This window comes from Protopterus annectens, chromosome 9.part0 (assembly GCF_019279795.1).
Source record: "Protopterus annectens isolate FY-2018-M chromosome 9.part0, PAN1.0, whole genome shotgun sequence".
NCBI classification, from domain to species: Eukaryota; Metazoa; Chordata; order Ceratodontiformes; family Protopteridae; genus Protopterus; species Protopterus annectens.
The window spans coordinates 1,924,599,385-1,924,618,766 of NC_056743.1; the positions used below are offsets into that span (position 1 = coordinate 1,924,599,385).

At 41.5% G+C, this 19,382-nt stretch overlaps 1 protein-coding gene across 1 annotated transcript in view; it reads left to right on the forward strand.

Moving 5' to 3' along the window:
* Nucleotides 1-19,382, forward strand: part of MAN2B1 (mannosidase alpha class 2B member 1) — a 1,009,708-nt gene that overhangs the window by 105,176 nt on the left and 885,150 nt on the right. Inside the window, exon 3 of the mRNA XM_044084731.1 lies at nucleotides 11-184. Coding sequence (XP_043940666.1) covers nucleotides 11-184 — 174 coding nt within the window. The remainder of the gene's footprint in view (nucleotides 1-10; nucleotides 185-19,382) is intronic.

Consider the following 19,382-nt stretch of genomic DNA (forward strand, 5'->3'; position numbering starts at 1 on the left):
CTCATTCCAGCCCGCAACAACATCCAACATGCTGGTGTACAGTACATCCTGGACTCTGTCATACCTCAGCTACTTGCCGACCCAGCAAAACGATTTATATATGTGGAGATTGCCTTCTTCTACCGCTGGTGGAATCAGCAAAGTGAACAGATGAGAAAGAAGGTCAAACAGCTGGTTAATGAGGGTAAGCTGCACTACATAGTGTGACCTGCTTATTCAAAATAAATATTAAACTTAGTTATTTACTTAAATGTATACCATTCAGTGGTATTTTCAAAACTGAGGAGTCAGTTGTAAGGACTTTTAAGACATTTTATTTTTCTTAATAGGTTTAAACTTTTAAACCAGTTAGCAAATCTTACTGTATTTTTTTTTTTTTGTGAGAATGTTGTCAGAAGATTTTCTGGTTCCCATTTTAGCAAAGATCGTTTAATTTCTTCTGAATTAACGTGTTTGTCATTTAGAAAAGATTATGAAAATATAGTTTTTTTCTCAAAGTTCACTTTTATTTAAGTTTTAAAAACACTGGAATAAATTTGGAAATAAACTTGCCTGGAGATTCAAAAAAACTCTGTGTAGGCTTAGAGCGAAGCCTATACAGAGTTTGTGCGATGAGCAGCAGTGCTGACTGCATATGCATGCAGGACTTTGTGTTTGCGCGATGAGCAGCAGTGCTGACTGCATATGCATGCAGGACTTTGTGTTTGTGCGATGAGCAGCAGTGCTGACTGCATATGCATGCAGGACTTTGTGTTTGTGCGATGAGCAGCATATGCATGCAACGCATCGCACTTACACAAATACAAACATGGTTTTGTGGCTAGCAACATTGTTGATAGCCAGAGAAAGGTGTTAAGCAGCATGCACACCTGCAGATATGCAGACATGTTTGCTTACTGGCAGACTTGTTCTGCGTGATTGAGCTGACTGCCACAGTGATTACCAGGGGTTAATATAAGGCAACTAATAAAGTTGTAATAATGTTTAGTCAGTGCAGAGTACTGTGCAAACATGTTTTAGGCATAAAGAATAAATGTTTTGGTGGTGATCAGTAAGGGTACATAGATGAATTGCATGTAATTACTCTGGGGAAGTGTGTGTATTGAATAAGGGTACATAGATGAATTGCATGTAATTACTCTGGGGAAGTGTGTGTATTGAAAGGGACACAGAGCTGAACTGTAGGAATGAACATAGGGGAAGAGGACAGGTGAAACATGGTAATGTTCAGCAGATGAGGGCATGTAAATGTATGTACACCACAAAGAAAAGACCGTTAAGCAGTAATCACGTATGTACATAATACAGTATGTACTGTTGTGCATACTTCCCTTGTGGGTATAGTCTTGTCATGCATTTATTGTATATTGTGTGACTGTCACACAAGGTGACATATCAGTGGAGAGGACATGCATCAAGGACGGTATATACAATAGGGGGGTAGGTGCATATTGTGAAGCTGTCAGAGTATGAATGTTATGTCAGTGTAGGTCTCAGCCAAGAGGGACACCTGGCAACAGGCTCATGGACAACTGTATACAGAAGCACACACAGTTATGGACAATATCGGCAAAATACCACCATTAATCCCATGTCTTTAACGTAACATATGTGATTGTGCGTGATTATAGATGGTTCTGCAAGAACACACTTGTACAACTGTCATGATTTGTCTGCAATCTATGAGCGGAATCAACACCACCTTCCACAAAAATTAGCATCTACCGGAGGTGTTAGGAGGGACACTGTTACACCTGTATTTGGAATTACAAGCAGTCCTGGCTAGTTGACAGGTATGCATGGCATATATATGCCATAATCCACATTGTCACGAATGTAACCCATGCCATCAGTGCTGTCAATCAGCTTATGTATTTACTGAGTGCATCATAGGAACACACATGCCACATGCATTTTGTGTAATACTTTGATGGGTGTTCTGCACCTTCAACCAGTAATGTGTATTCAACAAAAAGAATACTTTGGAATGGCCAATGTGATGTGTGGGAGGTCACTGTGGCAAATGTGGTCCACTTGAGTAACTCATCCCTGGAAGATGTGTTGGGGAGGTACATGAAAAAGGGTGCATTCTACTCACTTATCAATGTGATGATGGCTGAGAACTATTGAACTATAATGCCCTTTCACATGGATGTCCTACACTTACTCAGTTGTTGTTTCATACAAAGGAGAAGCCACCACTGTGGGCACATGCTGGTGGACGTTCCGCATACCCTCTACTTGAGTGCACAAGACACATACCATTTGGTCAGCTCATAGGGGTGTGGTGTCTGTTTATAATTGGTGTGTGTATTTGCATATATAATGTAACTAATCCCCCCTCTATAATTTTTGCTCATCTTCTGTGTCTCCATGGCTGTGGCGGCAATCCTTTGTGTGTATTGATACTGTATGCATTATACCAGTACCACACTTGGATTCAATGATTGTCCACAATCTGCAGTTCTTCACAAAGCTGTTTGGACAAAGGATGTCTAAGTCAGTCTTGATGTCCGAGACTTAAACAGGAAAGGACTTAGCACAGAGTCCTGAGGTACAGACGTGATCACTGGACTCTCGATTCATAGACTGTTACTAGGCTAACAACCCAAGGGGCATTTGTAAGCCTAGCCAAGTTTTCTCAAAAGAATAATGATGTCCTGCATCCCATATATGACATTGTGGGCCAGGCATTTATAAGCTATCTCTGTCCATAAAGGACATGGGTGCCAGGTCCGGTGTAAGTTTCTTATTCCCCATCCACTTGTCTAGGCTGTGCTTAAACTGGTTAACAGATGAACTCAGCTTCACATGGATGGGAAACTGGGACACATATGCGTCTCCAGCATGTTCAAGTCTCAGACAAAATTCAGGTCCCTAGACCTTGTGTAGGTCAGTTCATACACTTCAACATATTTATCTGTTACATATGTGATCCATTGGTATATCCACTTGGTGATGTAGGTGTTTATGACCATATAATGGGTAGTGCCCTGGTGCAGAGATTAGCATTGCCTCACAGCAAGAGTTTCTGTGGTTTGATTCTTGGCTAGGGTGCCTTCTATGCGGAGTCTGCGTGTCCGTCCTGCATTCACGTGGTTTCCTCCCATATTCCAAAGACATGCATCTGCAGCATTTCTCTCCTGGCTTCTGCTGAAAATCGGCTGTGTTCCAGTCAGACTTTCCTGGTAAACAAATGTTAAATAAATTAATTAAATAAAGAAAAAAAATGACCACTTGTGACAGTTTCACAACACTACCCCAGTGTGGATTTGTCAAATGTCATGGCCAGGTCAGGTTACCCAGGGTGATAGTGTTGTCATCATGCACGCCCTTATTGACCTTCTTGAGGACATTAAACAGATGTGACAGACCTGATGTAGCCTGAACAAATCACACGTGTTTGGTACACAGTCGGGATATTACCTGTGTCCTTTTTAAAGAAGCTCCATGATGACTTGTTGGTCTAATTCACAGAGAGTCAGGATAGGTCTATACATGCGTGCATCAGGTGATGATCCCCCCAGTCAGAAGGATGCACATTGATGTACATCCATCTATGAGAACATAGGCTGTCTGGAGGCTGTGTTGAAGTATGGATCCAACTGTGTCTGGTAGGTCCATGTTTGAGTCACTCTGTGGGTAACCTGTGATATTATTGGGGCCCATTGGTTCTGTATTAGCCGTAGAGGAGCTGCCCTCCTTAGAATAAAAACTGAGTAATGTTTGCATGTTTACTTTGGGCGATGGCCAGTGGTGACAGGGGTGATATGCAAGACAAACTGTCAATTAGCAGATTGTCTATTTCCTCCAGTTGGATATGTCTGGTGGCATTTGTGAAGCCACTGCACTGGCCCAGTAATCAAGGAGCCTCGATCCACGCCACTGGCAACAGTGAGGGATGTATACAATGGGAGGATAAGTACACATACAGTAAAGTTCAGTTCTCCTCAAGAGCACACAGAGATCACAGTTAGTCTGGGACTGGTTGCTCCCTCTTTCTCCAGATCTCCAGTAAGACCTCCCCACTGGCACAGCTATAGGGTTGAGATCTCTGCTGAGTGGGCAAGCTAAGACCTCCAGCACCCTCTGTCTAACCAGTGCTTCGTGTCCCTGCCCAAGTAGCTGACATAAACATACTTTGAGATTTGATTTACACACACACACACACACACACACACACACACACACACACACACACACACACACACACACACACACACACCTGGGGAAGGTTGGCACAGGTTTACTAGCTATACCCCCCCTTTCTGTCCAGGCTATAAAGTAGTTCCAGCTGTCACCCAACTCTCAGCTGCTGTAAGGCCCTTAAAGGGTGTCCAGTCCTACTGTGTAATGTTATTATCCAAATGGTAGTTTTGACCAAGACTTGCAAGGCTATTTAGGAGTGGTGTGTAAGGTGTCACCAAATGCATATGCAAGTACTCTAAGTGCTTAAATATGTCTCTCAAATATCAGCCACAAAAATAGGTTTAAGTGCATTTAATAATAAATAATAAAAGAACAATACAATACTCAGAAAACAAACAGTTACTTTGGAGTTCAAAATCACAGGAAATATTTTAAAACAACATTGCAGGACAGTCTCAAATAAACAGAGAAAACATCTAAACTAATCTTTACTATATTTCTATCTATATCTAAAAGAGCTACTATGCCCTGAATCTTACTTGCAGCAAGTGCAGATGATGATGATGGATGTCTCCAGATCAAAGACAAAATGCCCAGCCTGTCTCTGAAAGAGTTCTTAAATTAATATCAAACATTACTGCTGGCTTAGCTTGGATGACATCAGTTTTCTCACCTGACTTCAGTTCCCAGGCTAAACCAGAAACTAACAGAATTTCACATCCCTGTGTGAGAATTGCATATCTCTCAGATGTTTGCTCAGAATTGTACAAGATATGTCTACCTATGTTTCATGGGTAAGGTGTGTCTGAGTGGCCTGATGCCATATCAGGACATATTAGGCATCATTTGTTTGTGGCTCACGCAGAATATTTCTTGACAAAATGGTAAGTCACACACTGCTGCGGCTGACTACCTCAGTAATCCTAATCCTTGTGTATAGCAACACAACTACACATACAACGAATTCCACAAGGTTGCAGTTGAATCAAAATGTGATAGATTGGTTATGTATATCAAAGCAATACATGTGTATGAGACCAGATTTGTGTGACCATGTAATCTGTATGAATTTATATTGATGTCTGTCACAGAGCATTTAATGATGGTCTTGTAGACACAGGCACACCTGTATAATGCTGCACTTGTCACCTGCAATGGCAGAATGTGAACTGTGTAGAAAGTTGATCTGCTCATCTACAGCACCACCTGTCTTAATATGCCATCAATATACATAAGTGTGTCATACCATGGCAACCGTTCTCAGGAGGCATATTACTGCACCTGTTATAGAAGGAGCATGTAATGCAAGGCAGCAATGGCCTTCAGTACATTAGCTCACTTCACAGATTGTAATACCCTCTTGTAGCCATACTCTACATCCACACCTCAATATAGCAGTGTCAATGACAGCAACATTGACATGTTAACTGTTCATATGGTCATAGGACATTATTAGGCTACTGGCCAACATCACATGAAAACCTAGCCATTATTATACCATGTAAAAATAAATCCCTATATCTATATTATGGAAGATAGTAATACCATTGTGTATATTTGTTGGCTTGCATTACAGCCTGCCACTGTCCATATGGGACATGTGTACCACACCATGACAGAATTAGCAATCACACATGAAGTGGTTTGGAGATGGCTTGCAGAGGCTCATGGAAGGAGACTGCTTCATAATGTGTGTATGCATATTTGACATGAGAACATCATCCACTCCTCTGCAGGAAGGATGCCATTTAGCCAGAGGAAAAAGGAAGATAGCCCCATGCATCCACCATGTGAAAGGTTCCCCAAGTGGTAGTGAAATAAAGCGATTTCAAAGATCATACAATGACCATAATGTACCACCAACCACACACACAGCAGTAGACTGGGCCTGGTTTGAACATTACATCTGTGTAGGTATAGACAGTGAATGCCATGCAGTGTCACAGTAGCAGCAGCACATGTCTGACAGTAACACGTTCATGTTGCACTTCATGAAGTATGATAACGTCATTATATGCTGAGGAGAACATGTTGGGAGGAGTGTAGGAAATGGATGTGGAGTCGCATCCCTCTGTAAAATTGTCTCAAAAGTGATGTATGTGGGGAGACACAAGCTGCCCGCTGCCACGTTAGAACCCCAATATGTGTGGATAAAGTACCTTGCAACCACAGTAGTTAATGTTTCTGCCACAGCACAGGTTTGTCTTGAATACTTTGAGTGCATGTTATACAGGATGACATATTCAGTGTATACTACAACAAGATGTTGGGAAGAGGGTCTGACATAGCTGTGGAATTGAATATCATTCTAAAATTGTCACCATAGTGATTATTGAATGCACACACAGTTGAATGCAGTGAGAATAGAACCCCTACCTAACTACTATTCACACCACAGCGCAAGTCTGGCTTTTGCAGTGTCTGACAACACTTTATAATTTAAATAATCCGTGTCTGGTAAGAAGAGGATGATGCTATCGGTGTCCCACATGCGGTGTAAAATGGTCTGTCGAATGTCAACTAAGTGAACAAATGCATACAGGCAATACCAACTAACTGCAGTGAGAACAAAACCCCTACCCAAGTACACCGACTAGAGAACTCCATATTTAAAACAGTATGTGTTGTGTCCTTAAAAAGTGCCTTCCCTTTAGTTGTGTTTTTACATGTACTTTAATGGATGGGATGAAAACTAAGGCAGTAAACATAAGTAATGAATGCTAATACATACTTTCTGGGTTTGCACGATCAATGGCAAAGTGTGCATATGAGTTGCACATTTAAGGATTCCCACTTGAACTTGAGAAGCACTTGTGCATATTGGCTATGGTAGAGACATCTAACAGCTAGTATGGTGTTCATAAAAGTTCATATTGGAAATGTGTCATAAATTGTCTAACCTTAAAGTATTTCTACTGCTTTCCCCTTCTGCACGTAGTTAAGTGACGAGTAAACGCAGGCCTGTGCTTCATTGATAAAATTAAGTTCTATTGGTTTACTTACCTCTGCGCAAACAAGTTAGGTAGAGAGATGTGGTAGTCAGCACTTTGGATCATACCGAGTGTAAGAAACACGCCTGCTTAGCTGACTCTATTGACAATAGATGATACAGGGTTCAAATCCATTTATAGCTAATAATTTTAAATATAAATATATATATATATGTAATTAAATAACTAGGCAGCAGCTGTATATTTTCGCATTCATTGCTCTGTATGTGTGCTGACTGCCACACAAGGCTGCTTTAGCGTGTTCGCATGGTGGCAAACTATACAGGATGCACTATATCTGGTTTGAAATGGTCCACTGTCTGCTTCATGTCTGCAGGTATTCTGGACCTGCAGGTGCTGTGGAAGATTGCTGACCTTTGTGCAGTGGTGCTTAGCATGTTTGCATGATAAGCAAAAAAAAAAAAAAATGCAACAATGTATCCATTTTGAAATTGACTGCTGCCTTATTCCTGTTTGCAGGTGTTCTGTCTGCTTCTTGTGTGGCCCATTAGATATGTTTGCACAAGGGTAATCAACGCGCAAACATGATAGGCAAAGTTCACCTTTTATTATTATTCTAAGTGTTTTAGGGTTCATCCTTAAGACAAATGCGGGACTTCAGCCATAATCTACAGATAGTATATACTGTGTGCTTCATTATGTTTGCTAGGAGTACTACACATGCACTTAATTCACAAGTGTGTTTTATGGAGTCTTTATTATAGAAGAAGGTTGCATGAAATTTATTTGATTTATCCATTTTACAGTGTTTGCACTAAGCTGCGCATCATGCAAATATTTAAAAAAAACCCCACAAACAACATAAACATTGCAAAATAAATTTTAACACACATTACAGATTTTTTTACACAAGTTTGGATTTGAACCGTCATACCAACAAAGCTAAAAAACAGTAAAGGTGCTTATCCCTCTTTGCCACAGAAGGAGCTTTGCAGCAGGAGTACAAATCATTGTGTATATCACGATGTTTATCATGTCTGTATGTCTCTACATGATGTGTACAGCTGCTTACACAATACAAAATAATCATTGTGTTTGTCACAGTGTTTAGCATGTATGTACAGCTCTACATGATGTGTAGAGCTGCTTACACAATACAAAATAATCATTGTGTATGTCACAGTGTTTACCATGTCTGTACGGCTCTACATGATGTGTAGAGCTGCTTACACAATACAAAATAATCATTGTGTATGTCAGTGTTTAACATGTCTGTACGGCTCTACATGATGTGTAGAGCTGCTTACACAAGACAAAATAATCATTGTGTATGTCACAGTGTTTAGCATGTCTGTACGACTCTACATGATGTGTACAGCTGCTTACACAATACAAAATAATCATTGTTTATGTCACAGTGTTTACCATGTCTGTATGGCTCTACATGATGTGTAGAGCTTCTTACAGAATACAAAATGATGAGCTACCATGTATGCATTGCACTGTGACACGTGCACAGTTTTAGTGGGCTGTGTAGGGTTTACTGAATCTGCACCTTTATATCGGATTGTAATCTCTGGGCAGCATATAAATTGTTGGTCTTCCCCCTTTTTACATTTTCTACATGGTGGCAGGGAGTCGTGTCGCTTGTCCCCATTTCTCCCTATTCAGTGCCATTCTCCTTCGACAGTCATGCTTGACTGTTGCAGGTCTTCTGTCACACAGTCCACCCACTTCTTTGCTGGATGCCCTCATTTCTTCTTGCCATTTTCCTGTCTGTCCCAAATTTTCTTCGCTCAATTGTCTTCTGCTTTTCTGCACATGTGTGTGAACCAATGTAATCTGCCCTCTGAACTTTTTCTGCAAATGGAGATACTTTTGCTCCTGCTCTTATGTCCTTATTCCTTAGCCTGCCCCACAGTGTGCATCCTACCACCCACCATAGGCACTTCATGTCCAACACTTACAGATTTTTCAATTGCCCTGCCTTTACTGTCCAGGTTTCAGTGCAATATAGTAATAGTAGTACTGGTCACACCACTGTTTTAAATACCTTACTTTTCAGCTTCTGCGGCATTTTTCTGTCATATGGTACTCTGGCACTCTGTGCCAGTTGGCTGCAGCCCCTCTGATTCCAGCTTTGAGCTCCTTATTCAGACTTGCCTTCTCCTCAACCACCCCTCCCAGTACTTGAAGCTGTTAACCTGTTCCACTGTTTTCCCTTCTGTCTCAATTTTCAGCTCCTACTGATTACCCCCATTTGCTGCCATTACAACTGTCTTGTCTGTACTGTTTTATGTGCCTTTGGTTTTATATTGCATTCTCCCTAACCTTTGTTGAAGTTCTTGCTCAGAGTCTGCCTTTAATGCCACATCATCTCTATACAGCAACTTTGTTGATCTGTCTCTTCCCACCTGTTTGCTAATGTAATCCATCACCAGTATGAACCGCAGTGGGCTCAGAGCTGAATTCTGGTGCACACCCACTCCACTGGCACCTCCCTGTTTGAGCCCAAGCACTGTTCGTTCTTGAGTCATTGGGTCCTTGTACATAGCTTGCATTAATTCTACCAATATTTCTGGGACTGCAAACCACTGCAGGACTTCCCAAATATACTTTCTTGGGGTGTTGTATGCTTTGTCCAAGTCTAGGAATGCCCAGTTCAACTTTCTTCATTTCTAGCTTCTTTTCAAGTATCTGTGTTACTGCCAGCATCGGGCTGAGCTGCATCCTAATTTGAATTCAAATTGTTCATTTCCAGTTTTACTTTCTGCATATTCTTTAAATTACTAGGCTCCCATCAGGACACAAGTGCTCAACAGCAGTTGAATTCTGCTCACTGGTTCTATCCCCCTCTATCTGCTAGATCCCTGAAAGGCTTGAACTCCAGAAGGACACCTCCCCTGCTGAAACCTAACTGGAAACTTTCCTGCACTGTCCCTCGACTCTGAAAAGATCTGCCAAGGTTCTGTCCCCCTCTATCTGCTAGATCCCTGAAAGGCTTGAATGCCAGAAGGACACCTCCCCTGCTGAAACCTAACTGGAAACTTTCCTGCACTGTCCCTCGACTCGGAAAAGATCTGCCAAGGTTAATATTATCTTATCCTGTCTGTATGTACTATATTGATTAGCCATACTGGATCTACAGCACTACCAGTAATCCCTCAAAGCCCCACAATCAACCCTAAAATACTAAACTGGGTTACTCCTATATCTAAGGATTACCTAGTGAACATATTCTAAGTCTCTATGTATATTACTAGCATAAATTAATTCAGACACACAGAACAAAGCTCCTTTTTACTGTAGGTCCAGCTGTCTGCCTTAGATTTTAGCACTCAGAAACTGAGCTAAATCATACTAACTAAGGAAAAACAGTTGAGCTCCCTGCATAAAACATAAAACTAGAAATTACATAGCATAAACCTGAAGCAGGGGTTTAAACTCTTGAGCTCTGTACAAAAATAGCCGACAATTGGCAGAAGAACGCTTAATGTGAGAAAAGGCTGCAAAAAGTGATTACTAACAGTATACTACATAAGAAAGTATTTAAAACAAACAAATAAAAAAAGCCTCATTGTACTTAATGTATTGATAGTTTCCCACTGCTAGCTGGTTTCTTTGCATTAGCCCTGCTACACTCACCCTCGCTCCGCATCTCACCCTGCCCCCAAATCCCTTCCACCCCTAGATGTGCTAAATTTATAGCCACTTCTGCCACTCCCTTAATTATAAAACCAATCAGCAATCGTTAGACCCACCCTAACCACAACACCCTCCCTATTTCTCTACTCTACCCTCATCTACTACCCTCCCACCCCCATTCTTAAACAATTGTAAATTGCAAAACCTCTTCAATGCCTCTGCAAGCCTCAACCCTGCCTTTCATTTCAAAGCCTTCCTACTACCTTTTACCCATGCTGATAATTACGTATTTTATCACAGCTTATGAAAATCTCTCCCTTCCAGACTGCCACTACCCCAGATCACAGACCAATACTCATGCTCTTTCACATAACTTTAATCCGACACTACTCCCCCTCCCTTCCAACTCCCATGTTACAATAACTCAACAGCTCATTCGAGTAAAGTTATGTTAACCCTAGAACTAAACACTACTACAAACTATTATTCAAACTTTAAGACTAATAATCTGTTCTCACATTAACCTCACAATGGATGGGGACATCCACCCCAACCCAGGACCAACCCCATCAGAATCATCCAACCCAATATATAATATCCCCTCTAGCCTGCAAAACTTAAACATCTCCTCTACCTCTCTCCTCATCTGCCACCTAAACATCAAAAGCATAAATAATAAAATCCACTGCCTGCATACCCTCTTAGCAGTACACTCCCCAGATATACTATGTCTTATAGAAACCTGCCTTAAGCCATCCACCACTGACAATGAAGTTACTCCTCCAGGTTACAATATAATACGACTGGACCACACCTCAAAGAAGGGAGGCGGGGTAGCTGTCTTGTATAAATCTTCAATTAATGTAACTATTTTCAACTCTCCACAAGTTCCTCAAGCTGATAAAGCTGAAATACTCTTTACAAAACTACAAATTAACCAGCATAAATCTATAAACATCGGCTGCATTTATATCCCACCTGGCAACAACACCAATATCCTTGAAGACATTCTACAGTGGCTGTCCATAAACTCCCCCCAAGAAACTGTTGGTTTAGGTGACTTTAATATAGGCTGGAACACCTGCTCCTCAGACTTCCCTACTACCCACGTAACTATATGGTTTCTCCCAAGTCATAACCTCCACCATCAGAACTAGTAAGCCCAATAACAAAGAAAGCATACTAGATTGGATTCTCATTAATAACCCTCCCCAAATATATAAGGCAGGCACACAACCTGAGGAAATAAGTGATCTCCTCCTAACGTATATACTCGGACAAAAAAATGATATCCCTCAAATACCTGGCTTCAGAACTATCAGGAACAATAAGAGCTTCAATCAAACCAAATTCCAGTTAGAACGTCAAACATGTAACTGGAATAGACTAAAACTACTCCCACTAGACGAAGCAGTATCACACTAACTCCACATTTCTTAAAATCCTTAACAATCATGCACCCACCTGGACCATCAGAACAAAGAAAAAAGTAGCACAGTGGCTGTCCAAAGAAACTAGACAAAAAATCATGAATAGAAAGAAAGCCTGGTCATCTTGGAAAACCAGTAAAAATCCTAAGGATCAACTAGTATATAAACAGCTAAGAAATGATACTAAGAAGTCTATAATGTTAGACAAAAAAAAAACTATTACTGTAACTTGCAACATAAACATCAAAATCGACCCCAAACATTTTGGTCCAGCTTAAACAATCTTCTCCGTCCAAGTAATACTACTACCCCTACCCCTGCGTCTATCCTCCAAAAACCTCCAGAAAATATTGCCAGCACCTTTAACACCTTCTTTACGGAAACTATACAATCCCTTGCCAACCAACTAGGCCCCAACAACCTAGACCCTATTAATCTCGTATCCAATACCCACCCATCCTTTCAACCTGTACCAACAGCATTTATCCGATCCTTAATCAAGAAACTGAAACCCACCACCCTTTCAGCAGACTTAGTCCCGGCTGAATATCTTCAAAAGGCTGCAAATGCAATAGCATATCCCATCTCAATATTAATTAACAGAACCATCTCTGAAGCATATATCCCCTCCATCTGGAAAATTTCCTATAATTCCTCTCCATAAAGGGGGTAACTCCACTGATCTATCAAATTACCGGCCCATCGCCATTCTGTCCCCTCTGGCTAAAATTATGGAAAATGTATCTACAAGCATCTCCTTCATTACCTCAATTTACACAATCTCCTAGCTCCCTCCCAGCATAGATTTAGATCCTACCATAGTACCACCACAGCCCTTCTATCCTTCTCTCAGACAATAAATCAAATCCGTAATAATAATACGCCCTCCTCTGCTGTCTTTCTTGACCTATCTAAGGCATTTAATATGATAAACCACCAGCTACTCATTCAAACACTAAAACCTCTTGCCATAGACAGCCTAGCAATACACTGGTTTCAGTCCTACCTAAGTGGCAGACAACAAGCTGTGCTATGGAAGGATAGCCTTTCTTCCCTACTGTCAGTCACCCTTGGAGTTCCTCAAGGGTCTGTACTAGGACCTCTCCTATTTTCCATCTTCATTAATGATCTTCATACAGTCATCCTCAAAGTAACCTGCATTCAGTATGCAGATGACTCTACCCTAATCTGTTCTGCCACCTCCCCATTAGACCTGCAGACCTTAACCCAAAATACTTTCAGTGTAGTAGAAAACTGGCTCACTGACAGGCATCTTCTATTGAATCCAAATAAAACAAAACTGCTACTCTTCACCCCCACCTGGAAAGCTACACTCCTATCATTTACCATAACATCTAATATTGGCACAATAATTTCCCCAGAAAGTAATACAAAACTATTAGGTGCGATTGTTGACAATAACCTTAAGTTTGCCGCTCACAACGACAAAACCATTAAAACAGTCAACAAAAAGCTAGGATCTCTATATAGAACTAAGGCATTTCTAACCCCAACTGCTAGGACAGTTATTGCCCGAACACATTTAATTTCAACCCTTCTTTATGCCTCCCCAATCTATACAAACCTGAGTAAATCTGACCTCAATAAACTCAATAGCTGCTACAACACCATAGCCAGATTTGCCACAGGCTCAGCATATAGAACCCACCACTGTATTAACCTACTGTCTCTAGGCTGGCTAGAGTTTCCCTCTCAAATCCAGTATAATCAATTAATAATAGCCCACAAAGTCCTCCATCAGCCCAAAAGCACACCCATACTCAAAAATATAATTAACCCTTACAGTAATCTAAAAACTCTCCGGTCTTCTGACAAAATACTGGCACAAACTGTTAAATCTAAAAACTCAGCAGGTGACTCATTGTTTTGCAACTCTGTTGGAACAATCTGGAATTGGCTCCCTGCCTAACTTACAGCAAACCAGACTATTACCCAATTTAAAACATCTTTCAAAAAATTCCTAAAAAGTGACTGGCTGTGCCCCTGTACCAACCCTGACTAACCAGCTTACCACTCTCTTCACTACCTGGCTATCTGTAAAATAGTCAATGTTTCAGACTTGGTGTCATTCTCATATGTATTGTACTACTGAATGACATGCTACCTTTTTCAGCCTTGTACCACTAAAAATGTCTAAGTTCGAACAAGAAAACTACAATGTTAAGTTTATGTATTCCAAGTATGCATATAATCCTATAATTCTGTACTGGTATGTATATGTGACTGTATAAAACTGCTACTGTTTAACTGTTATGTAACTATCCACATGTGGAGCTTTTCTCCCCGGGCCTCCGCTGAAATTGGACCCGTGTCCAGTCTGACTATCCAGGATAACAAATGTAAAATAAAATAAATTTGTCAAGCACCCTCTTCAGAACATTCATGCAGTGTGACGAGTTTGATACCTCTGTACTGCTCGCAGTTGTGAATGTCCTCTTTGTTCTTGAATACTGATACTGGTATTCTTATTCTCCAGTCTGGGATACACGTGTCTCTCCACACTGCTAGGAGTACCCTCAGGAGCCATTTCAGCCCTGTCTCCCCCAACAACTTGATCATATCTGCTCTAATCTCATCTGAGCCTGCTGCTTTCCCTGACGTAATTTTCCTTAGTGCTGCTCTTTCTTATAGAGTGGGCTCCTCCTCTTCTCTCACCATGGGCTATATCTAGGACTGGCACAGCTTCTGTGGGGTTTCATTCAGAAACTGCTGGGAGTACTCCTTCCGTCTGCCTTTGATGTCCTATGGACTGGTCAACAGTTTGCTGCTGGCATCCCTTATTGAAGGGTGACTGACCATCTTTATCTTTCTGTCTTTGCCTTGCACCCTGATAGTATTTCTTTGTACCATCCACCGAGTTGCTTTCCAGAAGCTGGTACAGTGCCTCTGATGCCTTGTTCTTTGCTATTGTAGCTCCTCTCTTGGCCTGTTTTGTTGGCCAACCAGTATTCCATCCTGGCCTGGTCTGTCATTTCTATCTCCCACTTTTTCCTGCACTCCTACTTATTTTTGATGACTTGCTGGTCTTCTGCATTCCACCACCAGATTTCCTTATGTACCTTATTTCCATAAGCCTTGCTCAGCTACATATCCATTCTCTAGTCCTCACACATGCTGTTTTGCGGTGCTGCCATTCTTCTTCAGCTCCACCTACTTCCTCTTCTTCTTGAGGTGCTTGAGGCCTGAGTAATTCCTTAAACTGTTCTGCTTTCTCTCCAGTCAAATTCCAGGTCTTCAGCCTGGTCTCTCTTGACCTTAGAGCATTCTCTGACCACCTCTTACAGCTGATTGTGGCAACCAGTGGTTTATGCTGTGGGCTGACTTTGCAATTTCTGCTTCTATCCAAGTGCCCTTTCCTTACTAGAGGAATTCTACCAGAGTTTCATGTTGACCACTTTTGTATGCAAGGTCTTAAGACCTTGTATCCTTCTATACTATCAAGATCCTTTCTCCTTTTTCCTCCACTTCTATCCCTTTATGCCTTCATTACCCGTAAAATGCATCCTAACCCAAATGTTAGTCCCCCACCAATCTTGCACATAATTTAAAGTTATAAACTGATTTCTAAATCTGATCTTGGGAGTTTCATCATTGTCAACACTAGGATGATGGTTGGCAGAATGTAGTCAGCCCAGCACCCTGTTTAGTTTTCCTAGGCTAACTTAGCCCCTTGCTTTGACCCATAATTGTATGTGCCTAAGCATCCCACTCTAAATTTCTTTAGCAATGTGTTAATCAGGGCAGACAGAAAAGTGGCCCCAGACTTGAAGTAGCGTTTTACTGTTTTTGGGCATTTATAGATTTAAAATTCTGATTTCTAGTTCTCTTTTCTCAACAATGTTCTTGTAAAATACAAATGAATCAAAAGACAACAGTAACTTTTAGTTACAGTAGTTTTGCTTCCATTCCCTTTTAATTAACTTTTTTTGTTTTGTTTTTTTTTTGCATTTTTAACTCTTGTATTTGTCAGCAATCAGCACCCTTAAGGCTACCTTTCATTCCTCTTCACAGGGGTGAGGGCTGACTAAGAGGGACTATCATTTAGACAGCCATTGTGGGTGGTTCTTATTTTTTTTTTCCATTTCTTCCTGGCCTTAATTGTCCACACTCTGCTAGGTGCTACGGAGAAGCATGCAGGGAGCCATCTGCAGAGGGCATTTTCTCCAAGCATCTCTGCCCCTCCAGCCTGAGCATGAGCAGTGGTCTGTGCAATCTCACCAGGGAGATCTCCCCACCCAGTGTATTCCCAAGTGTGTTTGAGCCTCTTCCACCTCCAGACAAGGTGAGCCAAGCCACCTCCTTCACTCATCTCCCTCCTTGTCTGTGTGTTCCAGTGCTGAGATTGGTAACTGAACCCTGGTTGCTGGTGTCGCACTAAGGGATCCACTCTTCTGTGTCAGAAAGACAGACTTTAGTTATCTGCCCTTTTGTAGTCATGGTACTTTTGCTTGGTGTTTGTGTGAAGCATGGATAAAAAACAAGACTTGCAGTCTTTTAAGAGATACAAGTGTGTTTTATAAGATTGTACCTCAGGGTAAGCATGCTAGGTTTGTAAGTCTTTGACAGGAATATTTTTTCAGAGGATTATAGTCTTTGCCCCATTTTCTGCCTCCAAAGCCATGGAAGAGGTTTCATACTCCTCAGCATCACCCATGGGAGAAGTTTCGTACTCCTCAGTGTCACAGCATTGGCACAGCCTACATGCGCTTTGGTTCAGATGCTAATTTTTCAAGGAGTTGTAAAGGACTACCGGGGGTGCAGTGACTTCAGAATGGTCCCCTCCCCCCCAAGGAAGAGGATGTTTTTGGTAGAACAAGCAGGAGCACTGTTGTTCTCCTGGAAGAAAACAGTCTGCCCCTGAAGCCTTACCAAGCTCTTACTCTTTGGAGGCAGGAAGGAGTTTTTTGTTCTTCCAGCTGATTTAGTGGTTGGCCATCGCAGACAGCAGGTTGGTGAGGGGCATAGTATCTAGTGGCTGTTGCATTCCTTTCATAAGTCCACCTATGCTGTTACCTCTTCTCCATATATATTCCATCTTGTCACAATACAGAGGCCAGACTAGAGGCACAGAGCTAGAGTCCACCCATGCTGTAATTACCCCTCTGCCATATTTTCCACCTCGTCATAAGACAGAGGCCAGACTAGAAGCACAGAGCCTGAGTCCACCCATGGCATAATTACCCCTCCTCCATACATTCCACCTTGCTTGTAGTCTTACCTTTGGCTTATGACACAGAGTCTGCTCACAAAAAGGGATTTTGCCAGAGCAAGCCTTCTTCAATTACTTGATTACCTAAATTTAACTAATTCTCTCAGCCAGTCCTGTAATTACTGTGGCAAAAGTCCTCTCAGCCGTGATAACATACCAGGATGCTTGATTGTCAGCACCAAAAGTGGCTTGTCTGAACCAGTCCTTAACCTCTTTTAACCTAAGCCTATCCACTAGTTACAACCTCAAGGCCTGTAAAACGAACCTTGTAATGCTTACCCAGTGTTGGCCTAACCACAGACCTTGGTAATGATAGACCTATTCGTCTGGCCAGTCTTGCATAAATCTATGGAATGCATCTCAAAACTGACTAATCTGGAGAGTGAACACCTCTCAATCCCTGGCGCTCATCAATTCAGCTTTGTCAAATGCAGCTGCTGCATCCCTAACCTTTCCATTTCTTGGAAAAAATCGGTGAAGCAGTGGATAGCTGTTCAGCATCTCTGGACTTGGCCAGAGTCTTTGTTTTCCATGTAGATGTTATTGCCACACAAGTCTGAATATAAATCTGCATTTTGTGGGGTGGAGAGTGAACTGATGGCATGATGAAACTTATGTGGTTAGAGTCAGAGGTGCCACTTCTGAAAGCAGAAATATTACCATTGGTGGGTGTTCCACAGGGCTCAGTGTTGAGCCATTTCCTGTTTAGCATCTGTTTATCAGCCCTTCAAGGTAACACATCTGGCCTGTAATACGTTTGCAGATTACTGTACAAAAGTTGTTGTTTATTCCTCCACTGACCCCTACAAATAATAAATAAATAAGTGACAAAGAAGTCATATTCCTCCCTTACTAATCTTTTATCAAGCCAGTTATTGGATATGATGCCTCTTTTACCACACATCTGTTGAAACGAACCACTCAGTTTGACAGACCTCAGAAATTCCTAACTAAAATGATCAGTCTGCTCAAGGCTCCGTTATACAGACAAACGGCCCTCTCTCGCACACACACACACACACACACACATGCACATACACTCATTTAGTTTTATATATATATATATATATATATATATATATATATATATATATACACACACACACACACACACACACACACACACACACACACACACACACACACACACACACACACACACACACACACACACACACACACGCTCTGTCTCTCCTTGGTATCTTATAGAATCCTCTGTGTTGATGTGTGTCTGCCTTTATGACCCACAAAGGATCCTACACTCCTTAACCACAGTTACCTGGTTAAAGGACCTAAAGCTTCATCAGTAGATAAGTAAGACATGTTGGTATAATAAATGCATATGTCAGTGTATCGTTCACCTCTGGAACAAGCTTCTACCATATGTCAAGTACAAGAACACCCTTGCCACTTTCAAGGTAAAGCTAGGTAATTGGATGGGCAGCCTCAATTTTTTCGCTTGTTCATTCTTGTATTGTTCTAGTCATAGCTGGGGGGGGGGTTAAATATGGTTTATTGGCTAGGCTTGTAATCCTTAAAGCCATTGCTTTGTAATTTTCATGTGAATCTATGCTTGAGGTTCCACCAGACCAGAAAGAGCTATGCTTTTAGTCAAGGATCTTTTAACATCCCAAGAAGACCAAGGACCAAAAGCTAGTTCTCAGTCTGTGTGACTTAAAGGTTCCATCGCATCCATATAAGAGACTGTTCTTTTCAGTTCTGAATGTTGCTGTTCAGTCTCTCCACAACCTCACGGGTTACATGTTTGTTAATAGAAGCTTGTGTCTGCCGGGCTTCTCCGTTTTTCCTTACATGGATGACTGGCCTCCAGCAACCACAATGTTGGAGAGTTTTATTGATAGCTGGGATTTGCTTTTTTAGCTGTTCCAGTCCCTGGGCATAACATTCAGTTTTATGAAAGTTTATATACATTCATAGGCTGCACTGTGGACATTATCTACTAGGACTTTCCCTCCA